General features: G+C 36.0%; 1 protein-coding gene across 3 annotated transcripts in view; it reads right to left on the minus strand.

Annotated features, from left to right (window-relative positions):
* The window catches only part of WDR19 (WD repeat domain 19), a 40,091-nt gene that overhangs the window by 10,589 nt on the left and 8,796 nt on the right, over positions 1-20,706 (minus strand). For all 3 annotated transcript variants that reach the window (XR_003381213.2, XR_001332946.3, XM_014269500.3), the window contains exons 10-29: positions 19,672-19,742; positions 18,356-18,528; positions 18,131-18,245; positions 17,296-17,402; positions 16,766-16,888; positions 15,348-15,497; positions 14,678-14,825; positions 13,844-14,048; positions 13,115-13,274; positions 12,403-12,513; positions 10,680-10,789; positions 9,509-9,566; positions 9,139-9,285; positions 8,949-9,031; positions 7,638-7,721; positions 6,474-6,620; positions 5,935-6,059; positions 4,337-4,449; positions 3,409-3,477; positions 3,005-3,082 (exon numbers count right to left, since the gene is read on the minus strand). Coding sequence is in view for 1 of the 3 variants with exons in the window: in XM_014269500.3 (XP_014124975.2) it covers positions 3,005-3,082; positions 3,409-3,477; positions 4,337-4,449; positions 5,935-6,059; positions 6,474-6,620; positions 7,638-7,721; positions 8,949-9,031; positions 9,139-9,285; positions 9,509-9,566; positions 10,680-10,789; positions 12,403-12,513; positions 13,115-13,274; positions 13,844-14,048; positions 14,678-14,825; positions 15,348-15,497; positions 16,766-16,888; positions 17,296-17,402; positions 18,131-18,245; positions 18,356-18,528; positions 19,672-19,742 (2,377 nt within the window). In the remaining 2 variants the exon portion in view is untranslated. The remainder of the gene's footprint in view (positions 1-3,004; positions 3,083-3,408; positions 3,478-4,336; positions 4,450-5,934; positions 6,060-6,473; positions 6,621-7,637; positions 7,722-8,948; positions 9,032-9,138; positions 9,286-9,508; positions 9,567-10,679; positions 10,790-12,402; positions 12,514-13,114; positions 13,275-13,843; positions 14,049-14,677; positions 14,826-15,347; positions 15,498-16,765; positions 16,889-17,295; positions 17,403-18,130; positions 18,246-18,355; positions 18,529-19,671; positions 19,743-20,706) is intronic.

Here is a 20,706-nt window from a genome sequence, read left to right on the forward strand (position 1 = left end):
GTGTTGTGTTATTCTCTGGAATACTGTGTGGGTTTTGTATGTAAGGCTCAGGCACAGCAAAAAAAAGCAGAAATTCAAGGGAATGGACATATTAAAGATATAAAGATATTTCCTTGTGGAGAAGATGACTGCAAAGATTAGACTGTACTTAAGCAAAGAAAAAATTAGAAAGAAAAAAATCACAGAAATGAAAGCAAGAGAGAAAGAAGTGCACATGGAAAGAAAAGAGAAGACAAAATTAGACTTCTTTCTAACTTGAATACAAGGAAAAACTTTAAGTGACCAAAAGGAATTACTATTAAATTAATGATGGAGCAGGATTTTAGGCAATATATGATCAGAAGGTTGAACATCATTAAGAATTGTAACTTAAGAATAATGAAATAGTTGTCTCGATAATAAAGTAACTGCAACTACTTACATTAACAGATATTAATTATCCACTGTAAACTGCCTTAAAAAGAAAAATTGCTATGCCCTTAATGGGGTAAACCAAAAATTAGTAAAATTAGTTGGTTATAATTCTTCCCAATTTCTGATATCACCTAACGGCCACAAATGGCCATTTCACTGATGATTAGCAGAAACCTTTCTCCTGCTGCAGCAGGAAATGATCCTGTTCCAGCATGGACCAGTGGACTTATATGGTGTTTGCCATGTTCCTAATTATATTTAACTTAAATAACATATTTTAAATATTTACCTGCCCCCCCCCAAAAAAAAAAAAAAGAAAAAAAGAAGAAAAAACGGAAAAAAATTGAAAGTAATTCAAGAAAAAATATTCCCATGTTTTACTTTGATACTCCTACCTTTAAAATCAGTAAGTTAAGGAGCAGAAAATGCAGGAAAGGATTTTCTAATACAATACATTTCCTAAGGTCTCTGGAAAATTTGTTATTGCAATCTGATTTAGTATATTCATAATTTTAGTTTAATTTTTCTTTTTAAAATGTATGTAGTCAGAAAATATGCACATGGAAAACAGCAGAACCTTGCTAGTTACTGTTCCCTGAAAGAGGGCACATGGCAAATTAACTATATATGCTGAAATTAACAAACACAATAGTTGACATAATCAGACATCTAAGAAATAGTTTATAATTAGTCAGACAATAGTGTAGCAAAATTTTGGTGAGCATAATAATTTTGATAATATGACACTTCATTAAAATGCCAGAAAATTGTTGGCTGTGAAAGATTTAAACCAGATCTGGTTTGAAGATCAATGCTTGAAATGATGAGCAAGTTTCTGCTGCATGGCTACCAATAAATTCACTCTTACTTTCAGCTTTACAAAAATGCTACGACAAAGAAGCTTCTATTTTCTAAAAACAATAATATCTTGCTTGATAAATTCAAGAACAGTCTCAATAGCATAATGAAGATAATGATTGTTTTTAAAGCAAACATATATGATTGGATAAAGTAAAATTTTGTTACTCACTGAGAGAGACTATGGTAGATTGGATTAAAGCATTCAGAAGAACAAGAGAGAGCTTTTAAATAAGGAAAACAAAGCTCTGCACTGAAGTTCAAAACAATGTTAAATACAGCAATAATGGCATTCAAAAATTTTCCAAATCTTTTCTAAAATCTTTAGAACCTCTTCACTATGGAGATCGTACTGTAGCTCACTTCCCTTACACATTAGTTCCCATGGACTTCTTTGAATGAGGCAGCTATTCCGCTGTTCTGAGAAAAGAGACCAGATGCTACAGTTTCTCTCCACCCAGCTTCCAGCATAAATATGGAATTAGTCTTGCTTACACTGATACTGAATAGGTTTTGCATCCAGTGCCTCCAACAGCTTAATTCCCTTTGGGCTCTTGCAGTTGAATTCTGTTTTGCTATGTTTTGCTTCTCTCATAATTTTATTGAAGTTCACATTTCATATTAGAGGTAAAGTAAGAGGTAAATAATAAAGAGATAGAGGTTTGGTTTGGCTCTCCTTTTTTTACCTTTTACAAAAGCAAAGTTTGCTTGCCCATCAAATGTCCAATGTCTCTAAAAGTCTAAAATCTCAAACCCTTTATTCATACAGACAGAAAAGAGAGTTTCCAGCTTCCTAACAGAATTGTAAACCAAAGCTGTAATATTAGGGGTGAAATCAACTTACTGCACTGAGCCCCTGTCATCTCCATAATTACCAAGCCTTATTGCCCTCAGCAAGGCATAATTTATACTTCCATATATATCATATTGCACCTGACTGTATTTACCATGACTTTGTACGAGACCCTAAATTCCTTGACTAAGCAATTGACAGTAGGCTGCAACACCCTCACCTGAGGTCTGACTTTCCCCAGTTAGCTCACATTCCAGGTCTGCTGTAACAGGCAGTAAAAATTCAAGTGGTTCAGCTACTTAATTCCATGAACTCAAGCCCAAATACGACTGAATGTACAACAAGCTCTATTATCATCAAGGCCCTTCAGAAATCAAAAAGGAGTTGCTGATTTTTAAAATCTGTCTGCAACATTTTATGCCTTACACTGATGTTGAACACAAGAACTATTGTAGCCTGGTCAACCTTGGGGTTTTGACCTGTATCCCCTACTTTGTACCTTATTTTCTTCCACTGCAAAAGTCAGACCAACTCTGCTCCAGCAGGAAGAGATCAGTGCCGTAGCTCATCTCGAGACATAACACATGTTGAGTGTCCAGCTGGGAAAGGCAACAGCCAACTGGCAAACTGGCAACAACAAACAGCTACGTTTTGTCTCTTACTCTTATTATGAGCATTAATTTGGGCTTCCTCTGTCCAACTACCTGCTTTCATAAAGATGACTGAAGAAAAAATATTTTATCTAAGACAGTTGCTTCCTTTCTTTTATTCCTGAATCTGGAGTTACTGAATGACTCATGGAATGATCATACAAGTCTTTTGCTACCTAACGAAAGCAAAAGCACAGTGTGTGCCTACCAAGAATTTTAGGACAAAGTAAGCTCAAAATATCTTGTAGCACAGAAATGTGACACAACAGCAGTGATAAAAATACAGTACCTGGGGCATGCCATCCCCCTCTCCCATAAGATAGTCAATCAGCTGATTTGTTAGGGTTTCATCTTTTGCCCGTCCCACCTATTGAAAAAAAGACACAAGAAATTGTGATATGAAAGAAGAAGAGAAAAATAACTCGCTTATAAGGAGCCTTTCAATAAACCAGATAGATATAGAACATGATTTGTTCAAACCAGATGATTCTTTGGTTCAGCAGCTTGTATTTATTTTCTAATGTGTTGAGAATTTTGAACATGTTTAGATTTAGATATCTTCTTTACTGACACACTTTTCCTTCTAATTGCGATCTAACCAAACACACTCCGTAATGCTGGGAAAATGTCATAGTACTGAAGGTAAAGTCCTCAAAAAGATGGAGAATATTTTGTTTTAACAAAATTGCTTACTGTTTCAATTGCCATTTCCATAGCCGAATTATCTTCTGTGCTTGGACTTTGCAAGAAGTGCCTTAATGCCTAAAATGATACAGAAGATAAGTTAAAATTGAGATACACGAAATTCATTTTTTCTAATTTTTATCAGGTTCTCTCTCAGTGCATTTTGATAAGACATGTGGCACACTGAATGCTTATCCCAACTACAGAGGTAGCAGCTGCTCTTGAAACAACTGAGCCTGCCAAATTCTGAGGTGTTCACCTCCACTGTGAAAGATGTTCACAGCAATGTGGTGAGAACAAATTAATGATTAATGTAATTAATGCCACAATGTGATTCATGTGATAATGTTTTTAATGTCATGGAGCCCTCCATGCCACAGCTGAAGGAGCTGTCATCTACAATGGCCACAATTTGCAAAAATCCATCTTTTTTTTTTGGTACGTGTTCAGTATGCAAAAGTCAAACATCTAACAAGCATCAGTTCACAGACTTGTAACTGATCAAAAGTGTGTCAATCAACATACTTCAATTAACATATTTTCTTTTTTTAAAAAAAGCTTTCAGTTAGGTATGCTACAGCAATTAAATGAATTAGTTACTCTGCAACCAAGTCTCCACCGGTCAAGCCAATGAAATGTAATAAATTGCTGCTGCAGATAATGACATTCAGAGATTCATTGACAATAGTCTATCACTGATTCATCCCAAGCTTCTACTGCTATGAAAAACCTATGTGCATGGCAAGGTATCATTCATGGAACACAGCCTAGATAACTGTAAACATAAATAGTTCGCTTACATTTTCACCCTTTTAAAAAAATATCAGTATGTCTTCAGTTAAGGCACTCACAATCTAATATGACCTTTCCTGAAGACTGTATCTTGAACATTTCTATAAACATTTCACTTTCACTGGCTTATCCTTTAGGTACTGACCCGTCCATATTGACCACACAGCAAGAAAAATTTCCCCGCCTGAAAATGTTTCTTTTCTGCTTCAAAATAGAGTGCAATGCTCTGATAATCTTCATTGGTAGTACTTTCAGAACCTGCAACAGACAGATCTGAGTCATAGCAGGGTATTCTTATTAAATAAGATAAAGACCCTACTGAATGAACATATTCCTATTCTACTTTGTTTTTCTACTGACATTCAAAGAAAACCAAAGCCAGACAGACACAAATTATGTCTTACACATTTTTTTACTATTTAATCAGACTAAATGTCAGACTAATAATTGTTTCCACAGGTCTTACACCATAATGAGATTTCTGTTTTTCACAGAATCATAGAATAGTATAATAATTTGGGTTTGATGGGATCTTAAATATCATCTAGTCCCTGCCATGGGCCTTTTGCTAGACCATCGTGCTCAGAGTTCCATCCAACCTGGCCTTGGAGCCCTTCCAGGGATGGGACATCTAAAACTTCTCTGGGCAATCTTTTCCAGTGCCTCACCATTCTCACAGTAAATAAAGCTTTCCTAATATCCCCCCTCATCCTGTCACTACATTCTCTTCTAAAAAAGCATAATGAAATGGTACTGCTATGATCTGAAAATGAATTTTTCCATCATATCCTGGCAACAATAAAGCAGGGCAAGTGATGATGAGATTATCACCTGAATCACTTTCACAGTTTCAGAATATGGAAGCACACTTGTACAAAGCAAGGCTATCAGGGACAATGCATCCATGTGGTGGCAGGGACAGACACTACTCCAAAGATAGTTTTAAACACCTTTTCTACCCACTTAGATTACAGCTTAAGACATCCTATTTTGGATAGAAGTAAAAAGGCATAAGGAACTGTAGAACAATTGTGGCCACCTTGACAATCACCTGTAATCATACATCTCCAAGCTAACTCTTGCCAAGCTTTGGTTTCTTCACAATAAGAAGCCAACGTCTAAACAAAGAGATTAATTGAAAACATGAGAATTTGGGAGGTAACATATGTAGAGGTGGTAGGTCACTCTTCAAAGGTGCCTCACACAAACTATAAAATTTGGTGCAAATTGATAAGGTGGACTCTGACTAGCTTGATGGCCTAAGATAAAAGGCAACTTCTCAGTAAGGTCTCCTTTCCAATTCTCACTGAGACACAAGGAGGCCACAAAGGTTCTTAAAGAGTAGAAAAGGGAAAAAAGTGACATGTAAGAAAAGAGCTGGAACCAAGAGAAAAGGAAAAGGAAACAAAAATCAAGAACTGTACCACTGAAATGCTCCATTTTGCATCAAGGCCAAAGAAAGGGATTTGTCAATGGGCACAAGAAAATAGTCTAAATGTCTTATCTCTACGGATAAACAAAAAAACCTGTAGGACAGGCAAGATTTGAAACAAAGAGATAGCAAAGCTGAAAGCAAAGTCTGGCTTATAGGCCTGAAGTACACACGTTACCAAAACTGGGCACAATGACTGGAAACGGGAAACAAAACTAAACACCCATTGTCTTATGATTTCAAATTGGTTAAAATTAACTAAAAGAACAGTAAAACACAATGCAAGCAAACTATGAGCCTGGAATACTCACTGATGATATCAGCATAAATCTCCATCTTGTTGTGCTGCTGAGCTAATGTGAAAGCTTCATTATTACACTTGGACATAACCAGGAACTGGATGGCAGAACCATAGTCACCAAGCCGCAGGAAGAATCTAATCCAAATGACAAATTAACACCTTAGTACTAATTAGCTTAATGAATACACCAAATGTTTTAGGAATATAGTACATAGCATACATACAAGTATGACACACCTCTAATCCATTTTGTATCTTGTATTAACTAGGCTCCTAAAATTAACTTAGTATTAATAATACAGAATGGCAATTTTTATTGTCTAAACTTATTACTTCAGGTTAATACAATTTTACTCAAAAAGTCAACAAGAACAACAAAAAAAAAATCAGTACCTATTTAGTTGTCCAAATCTTAGAGAAATCAAATCAATTAATTGAATTACACAGTTTCTAGCCAAGTATATATAACCAGAGTCTAATATGTTAGCAAGCCTCATAAATTCCCAATAGATATAGATTTCCTTTTAATGTGCATGATATGATTGTTACCTGGCCACCATCTTTGCTCCTTCAAGAGACTGTGTTTCTCTCACTATATTAACAGCCTTTTCAGGATTATTTAGGTGATCCAAATACAGTCGAATTACACTATCCCATTGCTTTGCATGTTCATAAGCTACCACAGCTTCTGTGTACCTGCAAAATAATGGCTCCACATCAGTTTTAACTTTGTAAATAACTCTATAATATGGTGTGAAGGAAACAAAATATTTTATATCTGTGAGATTATTTTGTGGTAACTTCCTTTCAGTTTGCATGTAATCACATTGCTCTGCATTTACTATGTTGTTTTTGATTTCTATTTCATTTTCTCTTAGGAGAATGAAAAGCAGAGTACCACAATACTATTTTTGACCTACTCTGCCAGCATTTCTTTTGCTATATATTAAAAACAGTTCATCACTTCCATATGAAATCCCTGGAGAGCAAGAGAACAATAAAAACCAAACGTGATAGCTAGGTGTACAATTTTAGAAATAAGATCTCTTTTCTGTTCTGTAGACAAGATCAAGAAAATTCTCATTCTTTCACTATGTAATTGACAGAAACAGTATTTTCTAGTCCCATCATTGCAAACATTGAAGTCTGGTGCTATTTCATATTTTCAAGTATCATTATTCTGAAGCAGTTTACTTACACTAAGGATTGAAGGAACTACATTCTGTGATTAAATATAACCTATCTTGGGCTTTCACTTCAGCTAATAACTTTGCATTATTATTATACAAGTGCAGCCATTAAGATGTACCAATAATGTGGTTCTAAAATGAAAACTTTTTTCATGATTATTCTCCCTTTGAGTGACCTCTAAAATCACAGCTAAGGAGTTGCTAGAAACAAACTGAACTTGAATACTCTGCTAGATGGAATGATGTTCAGTACTTCAAAACCTTTGATGATTTTTGTTAGAAAGACTGGAAAACAATTAATTAGAAACACATCTTTGACACCAGATGAATGTCCTTAGATTATGTTTCAAATCTTTAATACACAAAGGGCAAACTTTAGTTCACATATTTTGGAATCCATTTTTACAAGACTATTTTATCCAAGTTTCAGTATGCATTTTAATTTATTTTACAAAAGCACTCACGTAGAATAATAACAACAGCAATAATAGGTTTTATATTAAAGAAGAGCATTCAAAAGTACCTGCCATCTGCTTCCTTGGCCTTTGCATATTGTAGGTGAATCTTTGGAGATGAAACCTGAGGAAGAAGTTCACCAACCTTTGCCCTAGAAAGATAATAGTTATTTAATAAATACAGCTGTTCCAAGTTTTCTCTGGTAAAACTGGCATATTTATATCAACACTGAAAAGGAGTCTGATAGAAGAAACTGAACATAATGGATAAGCTTTGAAGTAATTTTAATATTTTCAAAAAGTTGCACTTTGTAAGAACATGAAATTACAGATTGCTTTATGAGCACACAGGCTTGAAGACAGTCTATTCTCTTTTTTTAAGTCTCAGGTGTATGAGCGTAAGAAGTGCCAGACCAACAATTTTTACCTCAGGTGTTCTTGGATTAACCAACAGAAGAAGCACAGCATTAAAACTGTAACCTGAAAGATCTATAAAAAACAGCAAACTGAGCAGTTGGCCTTTCAGGACAAAGGACAGGAGAGACTCAACAGAGGCTGCCCTTAAATCTCACCTCTCTGACTCAAAGATGGGCATTCTTCAAACTGAACCTCCCTCTGCAAGAGTAAACAAAGCTTGTACCTCCCACTTCCCAAATCAATATGATCATTAGATGCAAGCCACTCCCCTTCACCAACCACTCTCCTGGCTCATTTTGATACTACTGATAATTCCTTGATAGAATAAAAAATTTATTTTTCAAATAAATGCACAAAATATTCTAACCTAATCTTTAGAGCACTCAATGAAAGAAGTCTTACTGAACTGTCTGATTGGTTCCTAATGTGAGGAGTCCATAAAATGCAATTAGACCAGAACTGAATCCTTAAATGTCTCAGAAAATTGGACTTTTCCAATGGACACTTCACAATAATCAAATTAACTTAAAAAAACAAAATTATGATACTGGCTACTCTTGAATAATTTCCAGCTGTCCAAATACTCAGTCTCAGCTATGCATGTTATAAAACTAAGAAATCTAATTAATTAAACAGTAACTACACAAATATAATTCCTATATTCAATGTACATTAAATTCAGCGTGGATGTGTGCATGTGCACACACCCACAAAGGACTTGAAACTGCAGGAAACTTTAAACATAACACACAAAAAAAGGGAAAAAATTATTTCCCATTTACAGTAAGACTATATTAAAACAACATAAATTTCTGAGAGAATCTTTAAGCCTGAAGTTGGAACAATAAAATTAATGAAACATAGTTAATGAGGCATTTTTTCTATTCAGAGAATCATTCTTTTCCAAATAGTACCCCAGAAAATCCTCTGAAATATACCATTGCCCTGAAACCTGTACTTACCAGTTTTTACACCGGATGTACACTGATGCTGCCTTGTCATAATATTGTCCCTTTTCATACAGCTGAGCAGCTTCTGAAAATTGCTACAATATTGGAAACCATTAAAATATAATTTCTAAATTAAGACCATAAATAAATTACTAACCTAGTGAAATCACATATTCAGTTTCATATTAACTCTCTTGAGTACCTTCATATTCTCCAGAATAGCTCCACAGTCTCTTTTTAGTACCCTGCTGGGATGTTTCAGGGCCTGGTTCACCCCTCGCCGGACGTCCCCCATTCGAATGGACATCTGAGCCACTCCAGCAAGGCAAACTTCATCGTGCTCCTGGTACTGGCAAGCAAATGGAAAGCAGTAACTATAGATTACACATTAGAAACACCAGGTCACAAAAGAGACTGTAACCAAGCATTGAAACAAACTAACAAAATATTACAGACTTACAAACATTTAATTTCGAGCTGAATTTAAAATCTGGAATTCAAATGAGTCTGAAACATGACAACTTAATGTATATTGTGACAGTACAATGCTATCATTACTAAAAAGGAATTACCTTGTTGTTTCCAGTGATTCCCTTCTCATAATGCGCCAGAGCATTAACATAATCACCCCTAAAAGAAAACTGGAAGTTATACAGAGATATATTTTCAATAGGAAGAGATGTTTGATTTCCTACCACGTTATGCATGTCTCTGTCTTGATTTATACAAAATGACTACAGAGAAGGTTGTGAAGTATGCAGAGGTGGACAGTTACATAGGATGTCACGGCACTTCCTATGGATTTAATCAAGCTCTTAGTCAAAGAGGCAATTCCATCTCTCAATTCTGTTCGACAGGGACCAATAAACCTCCCTTGAAAGGCAGAAAATAGAAATAATCTATCTGCAAAAAACACCTCAGTGGTCTCAGCTCTATTCCAGATTTTCCTGGAAGACAACTGAAACTAATCTTTGAAATTATTTAGAATTTTTGCAACACAAAATCAAAGGCAATTTTTTTCCTGGAGTATATTCAGAATTCAAGTTGCAGATGGTTGCATTGTTTCATGTGTGTCCATTCCTTCCCTTCTGTGACCAGCAAGTGTCCTCTCTCTCTGAATGCCAGGTGTACTGCCAAGGGAAGGGAGTTGTCTACAAACTATTAACAGGTAAGTTTTTCCTCTTGACTTAGATTTTAAACAGACCAGGCATCATCTGGGAAGAATTAACTATTAAATAGACTTTAAAATCATGTCAAATCATGTCTTGTCAAATGATATCATGTGTTCTGTCTTTTCAGTGATTGGTAGCCTTGAAATTTGACACACCCCTGCCTAAATGATTTAAGAAAATAAAGGCTTATAGATATTTAAAGAAAGACAGGCAAAAGACATGGCTTTCATCCAATGCAAGAAGTGTTAAATAATTGTGACTTTCTCTATTTTCCAAGCACATGCCTGCACCAAAGTGTTTATTTAGTAGATGATGCATATAGTATATAGTGGACCTACCAGAGGCAAACAACCTACATATGCCAGAATTAGTGAAAAGGAACTATGATTTACTAACATGTCTCTAGCATGAAAGATTCCTTGCAAAACTACTCTTCCTCATACTAGAGCTGTAAGACCTCACTGAATTGTCTCTTAGCAATGCAGTCATCTGAAATATCTTAGTTCTGTGTTCTACTGAGCTTGAGTATTGGTTTACTATTGTTATACTACAACCTTACAGGAGAACTTACATGAATTCAAGCTGCACTGCATATTCCTTTGATATGAAAGGGATCTGGTCCAGGGCCAGGCGCTTAGCCAGTTGCAGTGCTTTGTCCCAGTGCTGCAAGTCTTTTCGCATCTATTAACAAACAACAGTAACACTGTCTGAAGCAAGTATCAAATCTGGACTTCTATTCTCAACTTTAAATTATTCTAAATACAAATATTGAGCTAATATTCTACAAAGATTCAGGCAATTTGAGAGATGTTCACCCTGAAGGATGGTCTGTTAGGTTGACCCTGGAAATGACAGGCCTGTCAGTCTCACTTCAGCGCCTGGTAAAATTATGGAGAAGATTATTCTGGGAGCTATTGAAAAACACTGCAAGGACAACACACTCATTGGTCACAGCCAGCACAACTTCATGAGAACAAAGTCCTGCTTGACAAACTTAATTTCCTTTTATTAGAAGGTAACCCACTTAGCTGATCAAGGACAGTCAATTGATGTAATCTTTTTGGCTTTCAGTAAAGCTTTGAATGCAGTCTCATAGAGTTTGTAAAATGTCCAGCCCACAGGTGTATAAACACATCAGGGGATGGGTGAGCAACTGGGTCATGACAGACACAAAGGGTTATAGTGAATGGGGAGACATCAGACTGGGGACCTGCCACTAGTGGGGTCCCACAGGGCTCCATTTTCAGTCCTGTGCTCTTCAACATCTTCATAAATGACTTGGACACAGGACCCAAAGGTATAATAAATAAATTTGATGATGACACTAAATTGGAAAGAGCTCTTGACTCCCTCAAAGGCAGGGAGGCTCTGCAGAGAAACCTTACCAAATTAGAGGACTGGGCACTCCCCAACTGTGAAGTTTAACAAAGGGCAGTGCTGGACTCTGCATGTGGGACAGAGCAAGTCTGGAAGTACAAACAGCCTGGGGAATGAGATATTGGAAAGGGACCAGGGGGTCCTGGTCCATGACAAGTTGAACATGAGCCAGCAGTGCCCTGGCAGCCAGGAGGGACAACCCTGTCCTGGGGAGCATCAGGCACAGCATGGCCAGCCAGGCAAGGGAGGGGATTGTCCTGCTCTGCTCTGGGCTGGTGCAGCCTCATCTTGAATATTGCGTGCAGTTTGGGCACCACAATATAAGAAGGCCCTAAAGCTGTTAGAGAGTGTCCAAAGGTGGCCTGCAAAAATGGTGAAGGGCCTTGAGAGGAAGCCATATGAGAAGTGGCTGAGGTCACTTGGTCTGTTCAGCCTGGAGGAGACTGAGGGGAGATCTTGTCACAGTCTACAACTCCCTTGTGAGGGGAAGATGAGGGGCAGACATTGATCTCTTCTCTGTGGTGCCCAGATACAGGATCCAAGGGAACAGCCTGAAGCTGTGTCAGGGCAGTTTTACATTGGATACCATTCAAGAAAAGGTTCTTCACCCAGAGGGTGGCTGGGCACTGAACAGGCTCCCCAGGGCAGCAGTCACAGCACCAAGCCTGACAGAGTTCCAGAAGCATTTGGACAATGCTCTCAGGCACAAGGTTTGACCCTTGGGGCTCTCCTGTGTAGGGCCAGGAGTTGGACTCAATGCTCCTTGTGGTTCCCTTCTAAATCAGGACAGTCTATGATTCCAGTCACACAATGGCAAGATCAAAACCATAAAAGGACAAAATTATCAGCAAGTAAAATGCTCCAGCATTACTCTGGAAACAAAACCAGCAGAAAATATACACATCTTAAATGAATACCTCAAGAGCAGCAATAGGACAGGAGGATGCCAGATACAAATCCTGAGCCAGATTAAAATCACTAGTAAACATTGCAAGATGTCCTGCTAAAAGGTTGTGGTCTTCTATTCCCTATAGAAAGACATAACAGGTGCAGAAGTAGTGCAAAAGAAAATAAATACTGTATAAATAACATAAGCTTGTAAGAAAAATAAAGCAAAAGAGTAAAACTAAATATCCTTACATTTTACAATGATGTGTATTGGATTCTACAAACCAGAAAAAGCCCTCATGTGCCACTACAGCTAACACTGTCTAAAATCAGCAATTTGCAGAAGTATAATTTTAAGGTACTATTTCACTTTTAGATGTACAGATGCAATCTGGTTTTATTTTGGAATTTTTTTAATAGCAGTCTTCTACATTTTCTAAAAAATAACAAAAGGAAATAAGAGCCTCCCAGTGCCTGAGACATGAATACATTCTGCTGTTCTCAAGCAAATGCAGAAAGAAATACTGTGCATTACAGTAGAGACTGCAACACTCCAAGAGAAACCCAAGCAAACAGTCTGTAGTTTGGACACTTTATCCTCTATATCCCTTGAAAGCAACTCAACTTCTGTTTGAACAAAAAGAACCCTTTCCCCCCCCCCCCAAAAAAAACCCAAGAATTCAGCAATTCTTAAAGAGGAATTAAATTACCATATTTCCTAGGTAAGACTTTATATTTTACCTTTACTTGCTCTAGTGACATCACCATCCCAGCATTACCAGATGTTCGATAAACACGGATTGCAAAATCCACCTCCATATGATGTAAGCAAGCTTTGGCCAGCTCATTCCAACAGGACTGGTCATTCAGAAGCCTGCAAATCTCCCATGCTTCAGAAAACCTATAGAAGATATAACACATTTACAACTATTTTAATTTTAGGTATTACTCATACTCAAAACTACCTCTCAACATTTTTTTCTCTCTGTTAGAGAAAACATGAAGACATTTACTTCTAAACCATGGAGAGAGAGATGTATCAGGAAGAATGGAAAAATACAAATGTGTTCCTTACAGTTCTATTTCTCCTGTTTCTACCACACTTTTTTAGGAAACCATCTGTTTTCCCTACTCCGGCATTCTTTCCATTATATTAATTTTGCATTGCTTCATTACAGTGGGAGGAGAGTACAACAGAAGCATCCTCAGCCAGTTTCGGCAGAGTCACTGTCACAAAATCCCAAATAAGTCTTGAAAAAAGTTATTTTAGGTTTTTACTTGACAGTGAAAAAAACTCCCAACCATCACTGGGTCATTTACTTTGCTTGGTCTGGAGAGCTATGTGAACTCACAGATCAATCTGATTTATCAAAATTCAGCAGGATACTTTAAAATCAGCAGGATATGATATATTGAACTATAAGCACAGAAGAAAACAATTTATACAATATAACTAAAATGCAGATGTACCTTTTCAACATTAGAGTCTGAGTAAGCATTTGTCTCAGCATATCGGGTCCAAAGTCTTTCAAATTGCCAAGGAAACCATGAGTACTTAAATAGATACTGTTTGTTTTCCCACTTGGAGTCTGACAAGTTAATTCTCCATTGTACAACAACAAAGGTTTATGGGAATAGGGGACTTCTGTGCCACCTGCCAAAATAATCTTTGATCCTAGATTCAAAGATCAGGAAGAAAAAAAAAGATGTATTGTAAAAATTTTTACATGGTAATAAGTATAGCAAGCAGCTGAAAACATGTATATTTGCAGGACATTAATTCAGGGTCTGTAATTCTGGCAGTCAGAAGCAAGTACACAAGCACACATCTTTCAGTAAATACTACATACACAGAACGTAAAGCTTCTAAACCAGTAAGGTCCTTTTCCAAATGTTGGTAAGTAAATTTCAATTTTTCTCTCTTGCACATATAGAAATGGCTATGTTTACAACTTTAACACTTTTAATGAATACAAGTTTTGTGACCCTGATGCAAGTTTTGTGACCCTGAGATTTTTCTCATGAATGTTTCAACATGCAACTGAAGCACATGTGTAACTTCCAGATGAAATATGATAATAGCAAGAAGCTTATGGAGTTGACACCAAAATGCCTTGAAGCCTTATAGAGAAACCTGCAAAGTAACTAGTTTTCTATACATAAGCTGCACTTCAAATCTTCTGTAGTACTACTTATTTCTATATGTATTTTATTTAAGACAAATGAAGATTCAGAACATGTTTTACTTTATTAACTAAAATAGTACAATCTTTAAGAACAAGCTTTTTAAAGAGCTTATGGTACCTTGAATGGTATCCTTGTGAAAAACGTAAGTGTATACTTTATCATCATCAAAAGCAACAAAAACACCTTTATCCATTGGCCAGTTTTCCCACAGGATTCCTTTAATAGTTGGTGAGAAGTCTGGAATCTCATATACTCTATCATTTACCTACATATAATGCAAAAGTAAAATTACTACTAAGTGACTAAGGTGAGAAACAAAATATTCATCCCAGCTGTGATTAAAAATTTTAAACATAACATAAGTAGTGTAGAAATATGAAAATTGTTTTAAGAAAAATTTCCTTATAAGTAGTGATTCTGAATAACACAAGAATTTAAATTTGAAGTGGAGAAAATGCACATTATATAAAGGATATTTACTATTTTTTAAAAAAAGGTATGGAGAGGGGCAGTGAAGCTGGGTAAATTATCTGTATTTAAATACACAAACACATACATTTTTGAAAATTACTGATCAGGAACTTAGTATAATGAAATTGTCCTGATCTAGCATGACAGATTATACTTCCTTACATTAGCATTAAATTATCTTTAAGTTTCCTTGCCAATTTCTTCTATCACCATACATGCTGGAGTGCCAAAATATTCTTCATTTTCCAACAAAAACACTATATAGTTGAAGAGCCTGCTTGTACATGTATTGTATTGGTATCCCACACTAACTTACTGGACAATAGACAAAGCCATCACTTTTGTCATCTATGAAAGCCATTCTGGTTCCATTGGGATCTGGAAAAACCTTTCTCACACTGACAGGATGTCGATATTCATTCACAAACTGCCAGTCTTCAATGAAGAAATAATTAATAACTCCAGTCTAACGAGAAATAATAGAAAATGTTAATAATTACATCAGTAAGTGGCAAGCAGGTAATTAATTTGGCTGTAGTGTTTTCCATCTTAGAGTAGCGAGTGTTCAAAAAAAGTACTTCTAAGTGGGTTTTTTTGCTTCATTCTCAAACCCTGTTTTGGGTAAGACAGGAAAAACTTTTGGGGAAAAAGGAAGGATTTGGGAGGTTTGAGGGGGTTTCTGTTGGTTCTGATATTTATCTCCCTCTGCTTTGTGGAGACATCGGTGCAGTTCTCCAAACAAATGAAATGTCTGCCATTTCTCATTGCTTCTCATTGAGAGAAGCCTAACCTTCAAAAAAAGCTGTAAAATTTGCTTCCATGGAAGAACCACACATTCTTAAGAAGAGAGACATCTAACTCAGGGAATAAAAGCAATCAAATTGATTTGTAATTAAAGGTATATTAAAAAAATGTGGCCTTTGACTTCAGTGGTAGTATTTGCACACATCAAATTGATCAGTTGCAAATTTAGTACTTCAAATTTACCAGTACCAGTTTAGGTGCTGAGGAGGTGGGAAAGGCCTCATCTGCTACAAAATCACCCAAGTCATTAAATCAGTTATTAAACCAGGTCAGTACATCAGCTGATATCACAGAGAGCATGATACTACAATGCCAAATGTGTCCTGTATTACTAGCACCAAAAAATATTAAAAGGACAAAAAACTACCCTCATACATAAAAAAACTCCAGAAAAATCAATAAGCATGTCCACATCCCTTTTCAGTGCCCTCCTTAATTCCTATCCTTGTTGAAACACATAAAAAAAATTGTCTTTTGATGAAGGCTTCAGTAGCAAATGAAGGCTTTCATTTATGCTAAGACATTTGTATACATCAGTACCTTTTTGTTCACATTTTTCACATCACCACCTAAATCAACAAATTTGCAAGGGAAGTGCTATGTTTTTACCTATATCTGGAAGACATTTTGATTGCCAATCCTCTCACTAATGCAATAAAATTAAGTTCTGCTATTAAAAGCCATGTTTTGCAACAAACATGAGTAAAAGCACAACTTAACCTTCCTGCCAATGCATGTCCTATAAATGCAACAGTAAAGGAAGCTGGGTGCAATTTTGACTGTATTTGCTCAAAGTTCTTGTATAGAATAATCCACTCTAAAAGTTCACAGATGCACTTTTTGTTTTGCTAAAGGCATGAGAAGTAATCAAAAAATTCAAACATAAATATACTCCATCTAAAAAGATCTTCTGAAGTAAGTAATACTCACATCTGTACCATATATGAGGAAGTCACTAGTTAAAGCATGGCACAAAATTCGGTATTTATCGTCATCTGCTGGGAAAAGTCGAGTTTCTCGTTCTTCCTGAGCACCCAAACCCTCACTTTCTATCTAAATATAAAGAACAGAATGAACTGAAAATCTCCACTGTTAACAATAGGCTATCATAGTGTTGCTTTTATCAAACTGTAAGAAAATTAGATGGAAAAAAACTTGCATGTGCATCTCTTAAGAACCTAGCATCTGCTTCTGCCACATTACCAGAGACCTTTAAAATAAAACTTGTTAAATAGCTGACAAGAAAATGTTTTTCTTCACCTGTAGGTTGTATTTCTAAGCCTACAGAAACTCAGCTCTATATTTTACTTAGTCAACAAAACTATTCTGGAGAATTTCTAGTATTTACCTCCATTAACTGAACATCATTCCATTTTATTTAATTTTTAATATTACATTAACTTGCTCAGCTTATCAACTCATTAGGTAACATTGGCAATCCAAATTGCCAGAGCTCTTACCATATGCAGCTGGACTTTACCCTCAAAGAGAGCAGCAGCATAATCAGAATTAAGGTGCATACTTGCTACTGTCCCCAGGTATTCCATGTCTTTAAGCTTTTTTACATCTAAAGGATTCAAACAGAAAAGATAAGGTAAAAATATTATGATTTTGTACAGGTCTTCACTTAACTAAACTTGCAGTTGAGTAAGGAGATGTGAAAATCTCACAACTAAGCAGAGAGGGGACAAGTCACACATAAAGAGACTTTCCTCTCGGCAGTCAGAGACCTGGTTAGAAACTACAAGAGAAACTCTTTTCCTATGCAACTTTGACTAGTATTGTTACAGTTTTATTTAATTTACTGTCACTGAAAAAAAGGGATGCTTAGAAAAACATGAAAGTTTGAAATCCACCATCTAAAATTTGGACATAGCATAACCAACTGGTTCTTATCCCATACAAACAACATGAAGATCTGCCAAACTGAAAATTTAAACTCTCTGATCATAGTTCCTAGGTACTTTGCCCAACTTAGTACTTTAAAACACAGATATATAATATCAAAAGCCTGAAGTCCTTAACTGATTACCAAGATGATGTGAAAAAAACAGTCTACATTTCATGACCAATACCTCACATCTCAAATGAGAAGTTTTATTTCTATTATTTACAATGTCTTGCCATAACTGCTTCAGCCTGTGAAAATTACTATCCCATCCTGGCAGGACCGTTGGCAATTCAAGGTTTTATTGTACAACGTGGAATGTCCAGAACTGCTAAACACAATACTAAATTAATAAAATAAAATATAGAGTGCTGCATTAGTTTTAAGAGAACTAAATTTATGCTTACTATTCTCTCCAAGTGCATAAAACCAAGCCCGGTTGTTCATTCCTACAGCCAAATGATAAACACCAATAGCAACAAAACTGGGCTCTACTTCAACAGAGACTGTCACTGGTAACTCCTGTAAGAAAACAAAACAAAATAAAACAAATTTCATTTTTCATTTACAACACTTTTAAGGCTTACTTTAATTACATCTACATGAGGTTTAAAAGGAAGAGGTTATCATACGCTTTCCACATGATTTGCTATGGTGACTTCAAGCAGAGAAGTGAGGTATGCAATCCGTGTACTGCAAGCATCTCCAAGGATTGGAAGCTTTGTCAAGAAAACATGGAGGGATCCTCTTCGTGTAGATACTGCCAACAGCTGTCCATCATCTGTCCAAGCCATCTGATCTACACCTAAAATATTCACAAGTTTTTAAAAAATAAAAAATACAGCTCTTTCTGTAACTACTGTAACCAACAAGCAGTTATTTTGCTCTAAACTGTGAAAACTGTAGGAATTAATAGCTAGAATATATATATACTAATGCTAACCTATTAATATAATTCCAAGATGAATTAGAATCACTCAACTCAAACACATAATTAACTAATACAGTGTTTTCCTGAGAGTGAAGACTTGACAGAATCACAGAATGATCTGATCTGGAAAGGACCTTAAAGGCCATCTAGGTGCAACCCACCTTCACTAGACCAGATTACAGATCTGTTACAAAACTGATCAACATCCTTCCTCTTGTCAACACTGAAAAGAGCACATTCAGTTCAGGCAGCACATTCAAAGTGATCCATAATACTGGAAGCAGCTGAGCAGAATTCAGTCTTACTCCCCTTACTGCCAAATCAGTAAGCACTAAACACAGAACTGCTGTTTGTTCCTCAGTGTCTGAAAATGCCATTAGAAAAAACATACTCCAACTGGCTAATACTAATATTCCAAGGGAGACAGAGAAGTGTTGTGCTGAAAATATCCTAGATTTCTTAAAAAGAAAAAAAATTTAAAAGGAAGTTTTCTACAAATAAAAATGCTGGAGGCAACCATCTACTTTACAATAACTGAAGCATTTACAAACACTACATGAGGAGACAAGGGTGGAAACTCACTACTCAAGAAAATGGTTTTGTAACACTGTTCTGGAAGCCACAGGCACAAGTCCTGCACATCAGGACAAGAACAGATCAAGTATCAGTGTTAGAACAAGACATATCGAAAAGCACCAAAAAAAAATCATGGAAAGAAGCAGAAACCAGTTAAGTGTATTATTGTAAAGATCTGAATACATTGTAATACTGATTCAAAACTGCACAACACTAATTGATCAAATGTTTTGAGAGCTGTACTTCCCTACACCTTGAATAGGTAAAATATGCTCCCATACCTAATAAATACAAGTTGGGAAAGCAGGAGTTTTTGAAAAATTCTATATTTAAACAGTTTTTCCAACAGCAGTACTTATACTTTAAGAGCAGAGACACTGTCAAAATTCCAGTTTACTTAATTTGTAAAATTTTCTATCCCCATGGAGAAAGTTAACATACCTTTGTTTTCATCGTCCAAGTTTATTATGGCATACATTTCTCTCATGTCAGTCAGATCATGGATTTTGATGCTAAAACAAAAATGAAGAGTCAGTCATTCCCACCAATCCAAATCTCAGTAATCATTAACTGGAAGAAACACAGTCCAATCAAGACAGCCTAACTGAGCAAAAACAGCCTAACAAATACAAAATGTCTTCAATTTCCTAAAAACAACAGATTATTATCCATCACTGTAAATAGTGTATCACTACATGACAGAACAAAAATATTTGCTCAGAGAACTAAAATTTGAGGAAAAGGCACAAATCCAATTTGAAAGAATAGAAGGTTAGGGAACATAGATTGTTATTCCCTTTTGATCTGTTATAGCATTTTAGTTTTAAAAGACATTACTGATGGACACACAGGGCTTGAAACATGGATGCAAAAAATACTTTCAATTCTCCTGCATACAAAAGGGAGAGAGTGAGAGTTTACTTATGCTATCACATCATTCAATGCAAGTTAAACCACTGAAAGAAATAACCCTTATTGCACCATAGCTCAAGTGCTTGAAGTTACACCATGTTTTGCTCACAGTGAAACCACTCTTGATGTACAAGTGTCATAAATCAGCAGTTGGTCCTACACAGAGCTGAGAACAGAGAGAACTGTTTGACTCCTCTACTATGACACAAGTCCTCTTTTGCTGAAAAATTCAGATACCACAGAATCAGGGATTAGTAGATGAGGAACTAAAGGAGCTCTTCTATCATACGCACAAAACATTTTGGAAAAACTCCAGTGTATTTAATTCCAGTTATTTATTTCCTTAATTGCTCACACTTTTCAACTTTTGTCTAGACTGCAGGTAAGACTGAACACTGGAGAGGAGGATATCAGGTATCAACATTTTCAGTGCAGATTTAAATTAATTTTTCTCCTGTTGTTAAACAGATGTTTATGTTCACTCAATAAATCTCAGTAAAGAAGTTTGGACTATCTTGTTGCCAAGCAACATGACAGAAAAAAATTGATCAAAAGGAAAAATAC

This window comes from Zonotrichia albicollis, chromosome 5 (genome assembly GCF_047830755.1).
Source record: "Zonotrichia albicollis isolate bZonAlb1 chromosome 5, bZonAlb1.hap1, whole genome shotgun sequence".
Classification (NCBI taxonomy): domain Eukaryota; kingdom Metazoa; phylum Chordata; class Aves; order Passeriformes; family Passerellidae; genus Zonotrichia; species Zonotrichia albicollis.